The following is a 16,928-nucleotide window of genomic DNA, read 5'->3' as shown; positions in this document are numbered from 1 at the left end:
GGCTGGGGGCGGGACCTGTAGCATCAGAGCCGGTGTCACGGGCTGGGGGCGGAACACGTGTCATCAGCTAGGAACTTCGAGCGTTTGATGTGTGTGTGTGTTGGGGGGGGGGGGCGGGGGAGTCGCTTACCAAATTGTAGCCGCTATTTACTAGCCCATCACCTAGCAGGAATACTAGTTTCCAGAACAATGCCACGGGTATAGATATCATTATTCCCATGATGAAGAAACGGAATCGCAGAGGAAAAAAAGAAAAACTTTACCCGGGTCACGTGGCTAGTAATTAATGGAGCTTAAATCCCAAAGCCTCAACTTTCAACCCTTACCCTGTGCCGTCCCGTCCCGTGGCAAGACGGTTGTCATCTCAGCAGCTTTCCCCTGTTTACAAAGTGCGTCTGCAGCCCTTATCTCGTTTGCTCCACGAATGGTATTATCACCTACACGGTACAGATGAGACGAAGGTCCCGAGGGTCTGACCTATCTAAGCTCACATCTTAGTAAGTGCTGGAACCAAGACTCGCTTCCGGGTCTTCTCTAAGTTTGGTGCCTTTTTCCTTTCGCCACATCCTATTGCATTTCTCAGAATCTGGGAGAGTCTTATCATTGGAAAGGTAGTTGAGGAAAACAAAACCTAGGCTACAAGCCACAAGTCAGTCGTGGAGCTGCCACAAGTGCTTTTTGGATACAAGGTGGTTATGAATCTAAAGAGGACGCTTGGCAGAGAATGCTGAGAGAGGAATATTGTAATCCAGACTTCCTACGTCTTAGGCAAAAGCTCCTCCTCCACCTATGGAAGTGTCTTATCCCTCCTGTGGCTGTGCCAGGGACTTGCTTCTGTATATAGTCAGGTACTATACATAACTTTACATGGCCCCGAATTTAGAGGAAAACATGCCTTGCTATCTAAGGTGAAAATCTGGCAAACGAGAAGGTGATTGAAGCAGTGTTGGGAAGTAGAGCTCAGGAGCTACTGTCTGAGGTTTAGATTCTCATTCTGGTGCCAGCATTGTTACCTTGGGCAAGGACTTAATTTTTCTAGACTTGCATTCATATATCCATCTCATTTATTCAGTGTCTTCTGTGTCCGGGGACTGTGCTAGGCTCTGGGGATACAGCAGTGAGCGAGACAACTATAGGCCAGTCCTTATAGTGCTTATAGGAGCATGGAAGGAATTAGACAGTGATCAAATAACGACACAAATATTAACTGATATTGTTAAAGTAGGTTCTATAGAAAGGCTCACATGAGTTAATGTATGCAGTAGAGCACTTAGAACTGTTTCTGGCACACAGTTATCACTATATAGGTAGTAGCTATTGTTTCATTATTAGTGTTAACAATTATCTTAATAGAGGCTCATTAATACCACCACGATAAAGATGCGGTGTACCATAGACTATAGCTCAAAAAGGATAAATGGTCTACCCAAGGTCATACAGCTAGTAAGTGGTGGTGGGGGGGCTGATATTCTAGTTCAAGACAGCGTGCTTCCTGCCACAGTTTTTCTGAGTATAGGATAATTTTGTTGGATAATACTTGGGCTCCCATAATAGTTGCTTTTCTTGACTTCATCTGTGCTGAACTGAGTGTTAATATGCATATCCTTAAGGTAAAGGGTCCAAGGGACTGCCTTTATTGAACTTCCACTTTGAAATTTCCTGACTTCTGTGCAATTAAAACCTACGCCTTAAGCATTTCAGCAATGTGGTTTATTTATAGAGTTGGCTTCCGGTTCACGTGTACTGGGTCTGCTTTTGGGTGTTGTGTTTTCTGGCAAAGGTTGTTTATTTCTAACCCATTTTGATTTCCTGTTGCTTTCTGGATTGGTATTATGACCTGCAACAGGAACACCAGGAAACCTGTCTTAAATGGAGTAGCCAGATTGAGACCTTGTCGATTAAAAAAACAAGAAACACACATTATTATACAGCCATATTTGGATGTAAGTGTGGGTTAGGCATTGGCTATATTAGGCAAAAACCTAGATATAGAAACCTCACTTAGAGCCAAACTTTTGTGGACAGTTTGGCTGACATAGGGCAGAGCTATTAGCTCCATGCCCTTAAACAGTGACTATGTCTTTGAGCCTCAGTTTCTACATCTGTAAAATGGAGATTATTATACTTTCTTTGTGGTATTAGTAAAAGGATTAAGTGAAATCCTCGTAATATGGATAAAGCAAGCAACCCAGGCCTGGCCTCAATTAATAGTAACTATTGATAATAATTAAAGAAGAGGAAATGCTATTCATTTGTTGTTGTTTTTTTGTCCAGATCTGTTTTTACTGACTTCACACACTGATCACTGACACCTAGCATCTCTTGCTCTTAAAAATTCCATCAGGAGAAGCTATTTGCCCTTTTAAAAAATAATGATAATGATAGCTTTTACTAAGCTGTGTTCCTGGCACTGTTTTAGAGGTTTTACATGTATTCACCATCTCATTTTAAGATCAGGATATTTTTCTCATTTTGCAGATGAGGAAAGTTATACCCAGAAAAATGGAGTGAATTGCCCAAAGTTAAAATTTACATCCAGATCTGACTGACTCTGGGCTACCAGTACATCAGTAGTGACATTGAAGATTTCTTTATTGTGTCTGACCGTGTCGTGGAAGTCTTTGAAAGGAAAAGTGTCAAAGCGATCAGTAGATATCCCTTTTGGGGGCTCCAGCTGTCTGTTAACCCCTGGGCCAAGTGTTTTATCTGCACAAACTCATTTATTCTTCCCAACCCTAAGATAACTATATCCCCATTTGACAGCTGAGGAAATCAAGGTGCAGTGATGTTCAGGGACATTTAGTGAGTGATGGAGCTGGCAATGGGTTCCAAGCCTTCCTGGTTGCAAAACCCATGTTCTTACTCAGGCTGTTGTACTACATCAAAATTTGAGGATGAAATTTTGTTTCGTTTTAGTGCAGTATGAGACTGATTTTCAAAGACAGTAGCTTCCAGATATTTGAGGCTAATTGTTCTTAATTTTTAGATGAGTAATAGCCCGATTCTTGGCAGAAGCACATTTGTCAGTTTGCTAGGACTGTGTTTTATCCTAGAGGTAGCTGTAGACTCTAGCATCTTTCCATAGTCAAAGACCTCAGAAGTATAATGTGTAACTTGTGTTAGCACAGAAAAGGGTGGCATTTTCCAGAGCTTTAATTCTATAACATGGAAGACCTCAAACCTCAACCATGCTTCAGACTCACATTAAAGTGCATTCTAATTGGTAATCAGTGCATAAGGAACCAAAGAAAATTTTAATTAAATGCTGTCGTGTGAATTTTCCAGTCATTTTATGCCTGTTGAAATTGTTTTCTTATTTAAAGTTTTCTTCCAGCGCTCTGCCCTCCCTTTTTATAGTAGTGCCTTTCCTCTTATAAGGATTTAATTAGCATCGTTTGCTTAGCTCTGTGTTTCTTGTGTACTAAGAAGCATTTGGTGCATGGGGATTTGGAGTCTTACAGACTGGGCCAGTTACTTAAATCTCTGTGAGCCTCAGTTTCTTTGTCCTGTAAAATGGGGCTAATCATATTTCCGTGGAGGCTGTTGGGAGGAGGATTACAGATAATGTACTTAAATTGCCTAACACCTAGCTCAGTTTATAGGAGTTGCTTGATAATTGATTCAGATTATTTTCTGAAGTTGTAATAGAGTCTGTTTTTGTCTTATGTTCACACAGACTGTCTTCAGTCATGGCCTTGGGTGTAAGGTGCTTCCGCTTGGGCCATCCTGCCTTTTGCAGTTCTCTCGCAGCCTGGACCAGGCCTGTTCCGGAAGCTGTGCTGAGGACAGTGAGTGGAAGACAAACTGACCACGGGCAGGACGTGGCCTATGCAGTTATGCCAACCCGCCATTTTGCTACCAAGAAAGCCAAAGGTATAGGCAGCTGACCTCCTCCCCCTTTCTTATATTTAGCCCTTGAATTATCATAGCTGGAAGGACATCAGAGACGTACTGAATTTCTCCCCTTGCCACATGAGGAAATGGTTTCTCACATAATACAATTGATTCGCTTAAAAGGTCACAGTGATAGAGAACCTACGGCCTGTTTTCTTATTATCATGTTGCTCATATGTTACTATAGCTCAGAAATGCCTAATTTCTTTCTTTAAATTTAGAATTAAAGGTATAATGCTTGAGGGAGGGATCAACCCATTTTTCTCCTTATAGTAAGATCTATGTTGGAAGTAAAATTAAAACCAGAAGGTTGTTGGGTAAAGGGTATTAGAGCTATGGATTTAGATGGATGATCTTAATGGTTTGTGTCATCCAGGAATGAGACTTTGATATACCCCAGATCTCAGCTTAAATGTCACTTCCTCAGGGAAGCCTTCCCTGACCTCTTACACTGGGTCAGGTCCCTTGTTACGTGCACTCGTGCGCACTGTTATTTTACCTTTGATGTACTTAGCACAGTACTCATTAATTAGTTAATTCATTGTAGGTTCGATTATTGTTTGTTATATGTCTTCCATGCTGGACCCAATGAAGGGAGGGCCTATGTTTTTCTTGGTTAGCATCTAACAGAGCTTGACATATAGTATGCTTCAAAAAATTTTGTTGAATAAATGAGTGACAGAAAATTGTCAAACAGACCTGCTATTTGAAGTGGTGGGTCAGGGGAGTCTACTCCCAAGGATGGTGCTAGAAATATGCTGCTAAATATTTTTTTTCCATTGACTTTCCTTATATGGTTTCATGCAAACCCTCCCTTTTCTGTTAATAGGAAAATTAACAAGTCACTGAAAGATTATTAATGCATAGAAGACTCATGTCCTCTTAATAGTGACAACAGTATTAACTTTTGATTTGTATGTTGTATTAAATTTTAAAAAAATTCACCTACATTTAATAATTTAATCCTTATAATTATCCTTTGAAGGGATTATAATTATCCAGTGAAGCACAGGTCTCACCATTTTGCAAGTGAGGAAACATGAGGTACATAAGTGAGATAAGCACTATACAAATAGCACAGGATCTAGCTCATGTAGATGTTCAGTAGTCTTTGTTGTAAATGAATTTCAATAAGTGTTTACTGATTATTTAAGAAATAACTGTAGGATATTATTTAAATATTTTTCTATTTTTCTCCGTCCCTCACCCTTCAAAAATATTTGTATTACTCACCATAGTGGTCAGAATGTGTATGAAAAATTGCCATGATGGCTTAGACATAAAACAGAACTTTAGTTAGCTTCCAATGCTGTCAGTTTTCTAAAATATAAGCCATTGTCACTACCATTGGTGGTGGTAAATGTTTCTGAACTATTGTTCTGTTTGTTGGTGGTAGCTATCAGGTACTTTGCATATCCTTGTTTTAGTATTTATTTTATAATTAATAAATATATTTCTGTATCTCCAATTAGACCTTATGCAGGCAGCTTAGTGAAAAGTTCATCGGTTTAAAATTAGGAAGATCTGGGACCAAATCTTGGTTTTACTCTTTCATGATCTTATAATATTAGGCAAGTCATTTTAACTTTCTCATCTTCTGTTTATTTTTCTGAAAACAAAAAAACAAAAAAAAACAAGGAATTAATTCACTTATGGAGTGTCTGCCATGTGGATAGTACTCTTTTAGGTATTGAATTACTTAATTTATATCCATGTAGCAACCTAGCAATATAGATATTATCCGTTTTACAGATAAGGAACCTGGTGCTCAGAAAAGTAGAGTAACATGCCCAAGGCCATAAGGCTAGCTTGCATTATAGCCAGGATTTTCACCTGGGGTATCTCTGTATAAAGTCTGTGCCTTCAGTAGTGTCTGAGAAAGTGCTTTTAGCACCATGCTCTCTAGTAGACTCTCAGTAAATGTAGACATTTTTTTTATAGGGCAGTGATAATGTTCTGTAATTTTCTAGCACTTGGAATTTTGCCCTGCACATAGTAGGCACTTCTTCACTGATTGTTTATTGTCTCTGTTTATTGTCTGCTGTTCTTTTTATTCATTGAATGTTGACCTTTTAGCCAAAGGAAAAGGACAGTCCCAAACCAGAGTGAATCTTAACACTGCCTTGGTGGTGGATATAATCAACTTGGAAGAGGTGGAAGAAGAAATGAAGTCTGTGATGGAAGCACTCAAGGATAATTTCAATAAGACTGTCAATATAAGGACCTCACCAGGTTAGTGACTGGACCAGTGTTTTGGAGAAGGGCGTGGGGGAAAGATCGTGGTTTTGGCAGAGCTGCGTTTTCGTTCCAGCTTCGAGATTTACTAATTGGCGACCATGGGCAGTTACTATACTTTTCTGTTCCTCTGTTTCCTTGTCTCATTCCTACCTTATAGCTTTGGGGTGCATATGAAAATAGTGAGGTAACATATGTAATGGTTCCGACACAGTGACTGGCACGTCATTAACATTTATTTATCCATTCAGCAAATATTTGTCTACTACGAACCAGGCATTGTACTGGTACACGGTGGTGAATAAAACAGGCATGCTCTTGGCTCTCATGGTACTCTTAAAAAATTGGGAGTTTTATTATGATAATAATAAACAACTATATATGCTTCTAGGTATTTAGTCTCATAGTAGCTGACATCTTTGGTCTGACTTTTTCCAATTTGTCCTGTTTGGCCGTTCTTATCCCTTACTGGGAACCAACTGGCGGCAAACCTGCCCACCTGAGGCATTTCTGTACCCCCGTGTTTGACCAGGAAGATTACGTTTGGGTTAATAACTTCCTGAAAGTGGCTTTTCTAAGTGGGAAATGTCAGAACTGTCTAGGCGAACTGTTTGCAGATGTGATGGAAGAAGTGAGTTGTCAGCTAATGGTGCAGGCAGGCAGGCAGGCAGGCAGGAAAAATCCAATTGCTGTAAAATTGGCCTTTTGGAAATTGTCATCATCTAGAGTCAAGCCTGGGACCCCCTCTGAAGATATCTGTGGGAGCTTGGGCAGTTCCCACTCGCATCTTGGTTTGGATAGTAAGGAAACTAGAAAATATTTCATGAGCTTGTTCTTAATAAAACCAAGTGAAAAATACACAGCTCCATTTATAAACACCAGCAGAAACATCCTGAGTTAAGCGACAAGATCCAGTGTGAAACCAGAAGACCATTCCGTCATTTGTCAACCTTTAGACTGGGGCATTCTGCTTTTGCTGACAGTAGAGCGTGCCATTCAGTCTCTCCCAACTGTTTATTTTAAACTTGCTTATTATTTTAGGTATGAAACTGATAAAGTGCTTTGTTTCCCCTGTGCTTTCTGGCCTGTTAACATTCTGTAGCCGAAACCAGAGAGTAGTTTGAGAGGAGCTCAGGGAGAAATGTGATACTTAAAATTAGTTAGCAAGCTCCACTCTTGTTGAACTTAAAAAGATGATGGCCTGGAAAGAGGTTGGGAGTGTAATTTGTTAAAAGTTAACCTCTGAGAAAATGAGGGGCAGGAATGAGGCTAAGGGAGATTCTCGCTGGGGACAGATTGAGGGAAAAGGATTTGATACATTAAGTCGATATGGATTTAGGGAATGGGAACACCACGCTGCATACTGGGAAAGCCCATGTTGGGACTCCTGTGGCAGAGGATCTCAGGCAAACCAGGAAGGCTGAATTAAGATCCATTTTCAAAAGGCCTCCCGTTGGTATTTCCTCTTTGCTTCTTTCTCTTTATGGTTATGTTTGTGTAACGCTCTACGTAGAACTTGGGGCCATGAAGAGACTGGATGAAACAGGCTGAACGTAGCCAGTCTTCTTTTTTTTTTTTTTTTGGCTAGATCCTTCTATATCATCTTTCATTACTATCTGAACCAGCAGGCACTTTTCTTCTTACACCTTCATCTGTCTACCAACAGTTTCTATCTTCAAGGTAGTTGATTGTTTTTAATAGTTGTCTAAGATACGGGTTTATTCATTTGTCCATTCTTGCTCTCTCTCGTTCATCCATGCATGTATACATTCATTTATTCATCAAAGCATTACTGAGCACTTGTTTTGTGCTGATTAATAGGTGCTGTAGATAGAGAAAAGACATTCTCACCACCTTCCCAGAGCCCTAATTCGAAGGAACACACTTAATCCAAAATGTGTAAAATTATAGTAAAGCAGAGTGAAGACCTTAGCTAGGAGTTGGTCAGTCCTGGGTTTGAATTCAAGCTCCGTTGTTAAGAGCTCTTGTGACTTCGAGCGAGTTACTCTCTGTGCCTCCATTTCCTCATCTGTGAAATGGTGGAACTATCTCAGGGTTATTGTGATAATAAAAACAAATCAATTATAGACACTTTTAGCACAATTTCTTGCTCATAGGAAGTGTTCAACAAATATTGGCTATCATTATTGTAGATGCATAAGATGTTTGGGAACTCATGAGGGGGTTTGTAATACAGTTTAGGAGGTCAGATAAGACTTCTGAGGTTAGAAACTGCTAGAGGTCACAGTTCGATTCCTGGTCAGGGCAATGCCTGGGTTGCGGGCTCAGTCCCCAATGGGGGATGTGCAGGAGGCAGCCAATTAATGATTCTCTCTAATCATTGATGTTTCTCTCTCTCCCTCTCCCTTCCTCTCTGAAATAAAAAAATTATATATATATATATATATACACACACATACATGTATATATATAAATATGTGTGTATATATATATATATTTTAAAAGAAGCTATTATAACTGAGTGTTAAAGAATGATCAGGAGTTATCTGAACAGACAAGGAAAACTATATGCTAAATGTCTTGAGGCAAGAAAGATTGTACTAGAGATATTATAAATAGATTAGTTTGGGTAAAATATAGGAAAGTCAAGAAGTAATAATAATAGTTATCATTTATGAGGCACTTATATATGCCAGAACACAGTTATAAGTGCTTTCTGTAAACTCTTTCATTTAATCCTCAAGCAACCCTCTGAGATAAGTACAATTTTTATGCCCCATTTAGAGATCAGGACACAGACACAAAAAAGGTTGAAGGATCTTCCCAGGGTCACACAATCATGAGGTGGCAGAGTTAGTATTTGAACCCAGGACATTTGTCTTCAGAATCAAGGAAACTTTTGCTATTATACCTCTTGAGCTTTTCTGGATTAAAGCCAATGGTATCAACCACCTTCTCTTTGTGGTGATATTCAATATGGTTGAGTACTTCTACTTAGATCTTTGGGCCATAGTGTGGTACTACATTATTCTAACAATTCCCCATTGTTTAAAAGACCCCTTCCTACCCACCCCTTTCTCTTTGTGTCTATATGAGGGGTTCTTACTGTTAATAGTATGGTCCCCCCCCCCACTCCAGTTCTCATTTGAATGGGGAACTAGGGATTTTAAATAATGCCCCTTTTCTATCTGTAACCATGACTTTATTTGCTTGCCTATTGGGTTTCTGAAAATTTTGCCCAGGGTTTTCTAGAATTCAGATGTGGAATAAGATCAGATCCAGGGTAACAGTTAAGTGTTAATAGCTGGTGTATGTTTGGTTTTTTTTCTAAAGAGGATCTAAGTACCAAAATCAAGGTGGGTGGTATAAGAAAAGGGTTTCAAACATGGCTGCATGTCAGATTCATGTGGTGATCTTAAAAAAATTATAGGCTTCCCCTAAATCACAGACTCCCAATCCCTTATAGAATTGGGATCGCTGGGGTGCGGCCCAGGAATCTAAATGAAAAAACTCCCTGGTGATTCTGATGCATTTGAGTTCTACTGGTAAAAGGGGAAGAACCCTGACTGGAATCAGAATTTAGCATACCTGAGTTTGAGGCTTGGCTTTTTTTTTTTAAGGTTTTTTTTTTTTGTTCTTATTGTGTTGACATTATTACAGACGTCCCCTATTTTCTCCCCTCTTCCCTTCCACCCAGCCCCCACCCCACTCCACCCCAAGCCTTCAGAAGCTTGGCTCTTGAGTATTTTTTGTTAGCTCCCAAGTCTCATTTTTCTCTGTGTAAAGTGGAGATCGTAATACAGTGCTACAGAGTAGTTCTAAGAGCTAAGGGTTAATAAGAGGTATCCTCTCTATGTGCTTATTTTGTGGTGCTTACACACTTGATGGTTTGTATTTAGCTATAAACCTCACTTTGATCCTCTAAGTTATTGTTTCACTGAGTTGGACACCAAGGTATAGAGAAGATAAGTAACTTGCCTGAGGTTTCATGGTTAGTAAATGGCAAAGCTGCTGGAGCGGTGACCAACTCTTTCCAGTTTTAGCTCTGAAAGTCCTGTGTCACAGGAAACCTGTTAGGCCCAGGCACACCGGGATGGCTGGCCACCCTAGTTGCTGGTAGGAATTCCAGCCTCGTTTTCTCAGTATGTCGAAGCTTTTCCCATCACGGGCCACTGCTGTTCCTGTGAAAGCCCCTGGAATGGTCTTGCCACATTGATAAGGGACCCAGAACATTAGTTGAATCTGAAGTAGATAGGGACTTAGGTGTGGGGCTTCTAAGGTCTTTCTGAATTCTAAGACCCTATAATTTTTTATTTATTTTTTTAGGTTCCCTTGATCATATCACTGTGGTAACTGCTGATGGGAAGCTTGCTTTAAACCAGATTGGCGAGATCTCCATGAAGTCGCCACAGCTGATCTTGGTGAATATGGCCAGCTTCCCAGAGGTAAGGTGGCCTGGCTCACAGGGTCCTTATTCATGCTGTCTTTTGGAAGGAGGAGGCTGGGTCAAGGCAGCAGAAGCATTCCCTCCAGCTTGGGATGAAACAAGAGAGAAGGCATAATGGAGGGAGAAGGAAAAGCTCTTTCCTGTCTCTAAGTTCCTTTTCTGCTAAACACTATAGAAGCCAGGCAAGTAATTTGACTGCTGCAGCAGGCCCCATCTAAGAAAAACAATGGTGGCGATGCAGTGGTTGGCGCTTGGCCAACTTGGAGGGGACTGTGGTAAACTGGGGAGCCTGTGCCCTGCGAGCAGCCTTTGCCCAGAAACGTAGGCCTGGCAATCAGCATTACCAGGTATTACGATTTTTTATTTCCAGAAGAAGCCAAAAATCCACATTTTTATATAAGATTCTTGTTAAATATTGATAACTAATTCACTTTTTTTTTTTAAGATTGTGAGAAAAAACCACTTCAACGAGCCACTAGTTTGTGACCTCTGCAGTAGTGTTTGAGCAGATCCTCCAGGAGGTCACATTCCGTTCACACCAGACTGACCATTGCAGAGTATTGCACAGAGCACAGTGCTTCCCAGCCTGGAAGGTGGGCTGCATTATTGCTGCCACCTTGGGGCTGTGATAGGAGGTCAATTTGAGGTAGAGAAGGGGCTTCTTAGTGGTCCCGTGGGAATGGACCTGGATTTGAAGTCCTCGAGGACCTGGAACCTGGCCCCATCTCCGTTGCTAGCTGGCTGTTTGACCTTGCTCCACTCCCTGGGCTGCCATTTCCTCATTTGTTGTTAATGTGAGGTGAAGGACGCTCAAGTCCCTTCCTGTTCCAATGGTCTGTTTCAGTGTGTCTGTCCCAAAGACATAGACCAAAGGTGAACATGCTAGATTTGGCAGACTGGATTAGAGATAGGAGTAAGAAAAAAGCCCTTGCTGTGAACACGTTCAGACCATGTGTCTTTTGAATTCCTTACTCCCCCATTCCCTTCTCCATACTGCAGCCAGAGCGAACTTTGAAAAATATACATTGGATTATGTTATTCCCATGCTTTACATTTATTAATGGCTTCAAGTAGTATCAAAGAAAAAGATTACTGTGGCTTAGAATGCTTTGCATGATGTGCCCCTGCCTGTGTCTCCCAGTGTCTCCAGTCTTGTGCTACTGACATCCTTACACACCTCTCTAGCTAAATTCATCTTTCAGTTCCTCAAACACACCATACCCTTTGCATCCTCAGGGCTTTGCAAGGGCTCTGCCCTTTGCTTGGAACACTGTTGATTGGCTAATTGCTATACCTCTATATCTATATCTATATCGCTATATATACTTATATATATATATCCATTTTATTTATTGGGGTGACATTGGTTGGGTCACAGATTAAATGTCACTTTCTCAGGGAAGCCTTCCCTAATCTACCCAATCTAAACCACTCCTCCACACTAAGCTCTCTTATAGACCACGGTTCTTTTTCTTTATTGCACTTATCATTATTAATAATTATATCTTTATTTTCCACCTCACTTTCACTAGATTGTAAGCTTGGAATGCAGGAATCATATCTAACTTACTCATTGTGTTGAGCACCTAAAACGGTGCCTGGCACATACATGGAAGCACTCAGTAAATTTTCCACAAATGGATGAATACTTGTTATTAGGTTGATGGAAGGGAGGCTCTCAATCCTGCTGTTACTGAGGAGCTGAGAAATGGACTAAAAGGGAACAGTCAACTCTTACCCTTCGTGGCCCCCTCTGAACTGCTGAGGCCTCTCCGCCTGGTTCACCTAATCCCATTGGCACTGCAGGCCAATTTAGGGAATAGCCTCCTAATTACACAGCTTGAAGACCTCATCAGGCAGATTGCTTTTCAGAGCCAGCCACTTCTGTTATTAAATGGCGAATGGCATTCACAGAAGAAGTGTGATTGGCCACCAGTGCATCTTATGAGGTAGGAGGAGGTATTAATAGCTTAATTTTTTTCTTAGGAAGTTAGAGTATATCTTCATTTTTCAACCAAAGCATCTCTGCCTTCCAAGTTGAAATTCTGTGGGTTTTAAAGGAGAAAAAAACCCCACAAAAAACTTTTACAAGCATCTCAGTCAAGAGGTTCGTTACAAGGACAGAATGAGGAAGTGTGAGTTACATTGTCTTTTGAATTCCTTTATCTCATCTGGTGTATATATTAAACAAATAGTCTTAACTAAACATTTCCTTCCTTCACTTTAGAAGCTGTCCATTGAGTACCCAGGTTCATAGCTTCAAAATGCTGAGCTAATCCTCTCTGTGTTTATGTAATTCCTTTCTGTTTCACATGCGGTTGGTTTTCTTTCCAAACCTGTGCTTTTCTGTGTCATGCTGTAGTGACACGATGCAGATTTACATGCATAATCCTTTCACATGCATTGAAGACAGAAAACTGTGTTGCATTTGTTTAACATGTGTCCTGCTTGATAAATGATACACATAGTTGCTGCTTTCCATAAACTTGCCTGCAGCTAGAGTTAATGATGGGAAAGAAAAGAAGGGAGTAAAAAACCAAAGCATGATTTGAAAAAGCAAATGGAAAAAAAAAAGTCTGTAGGCGCCATTATTTCCCTTGTGGAAGGAAGAAAGCCAGTGTGTATTGAGTGTCTACTGTGTTGCCGGGCACTACTTTCTCATGTTTTGTTTTTACGTGATCATGTTTTGTTTCTAGGTACTCTCTAAAATTAAGCATTATATGTTCCATTTTATAGATGAGAAAACGGAGGTTCCGAGAAGTACAATATCTCCCTGAGGTTCACACCGTTGTGACAGAACCAAGATTTGAACATAGATCTGTTTGGCACTAAAGCCTGTGCTCCTTTAACCATTCATTCATTAATTCAACAAATACTTTTTGAGTTCCTGTAAGATATTAAGTTTTAGTTGAGGTGCTGGAATTAATTCCCTGATGATAAAAACAGACAAGGTTCCTGCTTTCATAGACCTTACATTCTAGGGACTCTTTGGGATATAAAGGAAATGGAAGGCCAGTCACTGAAATGGCACTAACAAAGTTGACTTGAACCCAAAGGGTTAAGGACTTGACCTGTCCAAAAAAGTTTTATCATCTCTTGTCCTTTAGCATAGATGAACTTAAGAATGGCAATAGCAGTCTTTGCTAATTGATGACAGCACTCCTTCCTGCCTGGGCCCAGATGGGATCTGTGATCTCTCTCTCCAGAGTTCTCTAAGCAGCCACAATCATTTGGTCAGTGTTGCCATTTGAGAACTTTCTGTTTGCCTTGGGGTACTGGTGAGCATCCCTCCAGTGAGGGGACAAAGGCTAAGATAAAAGATGGAAATGCGATAGAAATATATTCCTTTTCATCTGAGCCCTGAGTAGTTCAGAAGTCATGTTGGGAAAATGACTGTAATTCCCTGAGTTTCTGCATCCTACCACATCAAACCAAAATATACATATTTAGAATGTTTTAGAACTACCTCTTCTGGTAGGTTTCTTTTCAAAATGAAACCTGATTTGCATTTTTTCTGCATATGAAAGGACACAGAACAAGTAAAGTACAAAATAAGGATTTGGGGGAGTTATATATAAGAAGTAAAAGTAAGGAGATGAGTTTGTCTAATAGATCTGAGTCAGTTTATTAATATAGTCATGCAACAAGCTTTTACTGAGCACTTGCCATGTGCCTGGCACTGAGCCTTGTACTGGGAAGATGTAGCTATTGAGACATAATGACTGTCCATCTGGGTATCAGCTGTAGGTGCTCTGGTGCTGACTGGGGAAGGTTGTGTGGAAACACTGGGGTCCTACTGTGAAAGGGAGGGGCTGGTGGTAGGATGTTACCACAGTGAGTTGTCAGTCATTCATTGAGAAGCATCAGAAAAGGATTGGGAGACTTGAGATCAGGCTACCTCTTCAAAGTGGAGATTCTCCCTTTATTGTTAACTGTAGAAAATCTGTGTCATTTTATTACAGAGAAACAGCGATCAGACTACCAATCCCCAGAGGGAAAGTAGGGGAGGGTGGGGGTAAGGGGAAGACATCAACCAAAGGACTTGTATGCATGCATATAAGCCAAACCAATGGACATGGACAACAGGGGGATGAGAACATGAGTGGTGGTGGGGGAGGGGGGGAGGTTGGGGGTTAATGGGGGGGGGGGGATGAGGACACATTTGTAATACCTTAACCAATAAAGAAATTAAAGATTAAAAAAGAAAAAGAAAATGGCTGTTCTGTTGCAGAGGGATATTTTATTTCTTTATCTAGCTCTTCTATTTACCTTTATCTTAAGATACCCTTAAAGGAGCTAGATACCCTTAAAACACCAGCAAATTATTTTTGGGCTACTTAAAAAAAAGTCAAATCCCCTGTGCTACTAAATACTTAAGCTAGGGGATCTGGAAGAAAATATGGACAGAATAGCATCACTGGACTGAGAGTTGTGGAGCCTACTGTCTCCTCTTAACTCTGCCAGTAAGTGGAAGTGTGATGGGTAAGGTCCTCACTGTACAGCTCTCGGCTCTCTGGAAGACCATATATGCTTAGGGATGTGACTTTATCCAACAGGTCCTATATACAAGAGGAAGGGACTGTACTTGGCTGTCACAGTCCCTTCCAGCTCCAATAGTCTGTGGCCACAGGTACCATTTTAAGAATTTACTGTTTTAGCCCGGTCGGCATGGCTCAGTGGATGAGAATCTACCTATGAACCAGAAGGTCACAGTTCAATTCCTGGTCAGGGCACAGGCCCGGGTTGCAGGCTCGATCCTATTGGGGGAGTGCAGGAGTCAGCCAATCAGTGATTCTCTCTCATCATTGATGTTTCTGTCTCTCCCTCTACCTTCCTTTATTGATGTTTCAATAAAAATGTATTCTTTAAAAAAGAAAATGTACTGTTTTAAGCAGTAGCCACACTATTAGATTCTGTGTACAGCCTCCCATGGAAATGATTCATCTGATGTGAAAGTTCTGGTTTATCTTTTCACCTATGATTACCCCTCATGTCTCTGTAGAATTAAAGCCATTTAAAAATAAAATAGGTAAGTTTTCAAAACCAAAGCAAACCCTGGAAAAATCAAGTAGGTGTGACACAAACCCCATTCTTTTGAACCAGAAGTCGAGGGAGGAACTCCAGGTCGAGAATTGGTCCTGTGAATCCAAGTGATGTGGATTGGCTCTGGTCAAAACTAAAATTCTTTGAAAAATATCAGAGGCCTCATTTTCATGAATTTCACACTGTCATGCCAATGAAAGCATCTCTCTTCCACACTGCTGTCTTTTACCTTTTAGGATTGCATGCCAGATGTGGCTATATTGTTGCTTGAGGTGAGGCGCTTTGGGAAATCAGAGTACCAGTGCGCCACCTGGCCCGTTAACCGGACTGTGTCAGAGAAGACCCTGGAGGATGACAGGGAGGGTGACAGGCAGGACAGCAGTGCATAAGCTACGTGATGACATACGCTCAGCCTTGTTTGGGGGTTTTGTGCATTCTTACCTCTATATTTTTAATGTATGTAATAACTCCCCTAGGTGTTACTGTGGGCCAGTTACAGAGCAAGATGCATTGCTCACGCGACCTCATTCAGTCCTCTCTGAGGTGTATGTACCATGTGGTCTCAGGTTACGGAATGGAGGCCCAAGAGGTCAGGCTTGTTGCCCAGGGTCACATGGTAAGCAGAGCTGGGATTTGAACTGAGCTCTTTATGACTCCAAAGTCCATGCTTGCAGCCAGTAATCCATTCTCTCTTTCCTGGAGCACACACCCACAGGGAGCCATTGCTCATTCCAAAGCATGAGTGAGGTAGCTGTGTGTGTAGCTACGAATGAGTTAAATTTATTTACTCATTCCAAGTCGGCACGGGTATATTTTGAGTGTAAAATGTCAACTGGAATTTTTAATGTATAAAATCTTTCATCTGTCTTTACACCAATCTTTGTACAGACCAGCCCCCCTCCCTTGAGGATTTATTGTGGTTTTGATCTGTCTTGCCTCAAACCATTGAAATCTTTTCAAAGAAGCAGAGCTGTTTTCTTTTTATTTTTTCCTTCTCTTTGCTTTTTTTCCTCCCGCAGTACACTGGTACCAGGAGTGGACATAGTTTGCTATTCTGCTTGATCAAAGCACTCTACACCAATGTAACTTCCTGATCTTACTGGTAACAGAACTAAATGTTTCCATGTTCTGCCAAGATGGGTTGCCAGTTATCGACAGAGGGCTTGCATCTGGTAATAATTATTTACTAATTCTGTTTACCTTTTGATCTGGTTTTCAGTGTACAGCTGCAGCTATCAAGGCTATAAGAGAAAGTGGAATGAATCTGAACCCAGAAGTGGAAGGGACGCTAATTCGGGTACCCATTCCCAAGTAAGTTTGGCTGAAATTTACATATTTTGATGTTGGT

General features: G+C 40.9%; 1 protein-coding gene across 1 annotated transcript in view; it reads left to right on the top strand.

The window, feature by feature from the left end:
- MRRF (mitochondrial ribosome recycling factor) overlaps positions 1-16,928 on the top strand; it is a 43,016-nt gene that overhangs the window by 453 nt on the left and 25,635 nt on the right. The window contains exons 2-5 of the mRNA XM_081103282.1: positions 3,677-3,873; positions 5,971-6,126; positions 10,417-10,535; positions 16,800-16,891. Of these exons, the coding sequence (XP_080959408.1) occupies positions 3,690-3,873; positions 5,971-6,126; positions 10,417-10,535; positions 16,800-16,891 (551 nt within the window). The 5' untranslated portion in view covers positions 3,677-3,689. The remainder of the gene's footprint in view (positions 1-3,676; positions 3,874-5,970; positions 6,127-10,416; positions 10,536-16,799; positions 16,892-16,928) is intronic.

This window comes from Myotis nattereri (assembly GCF_964212035.1).
Source record: "Myotis nattereri genome assembly, chromosome: 12".
NCBI classification, from domain to species: domain Eukaryota; kingdom Metazoa; phylum Chordata; class Mammalia; order Chiroptera; family Vespertilionidae; genus Myotis; species Myotis nattereri.
The sequence above is the reverse complement of the archived record's forward strand: the minus strand, read 5'-3'. Positions and strand labels throughout refer to the sequence as shown.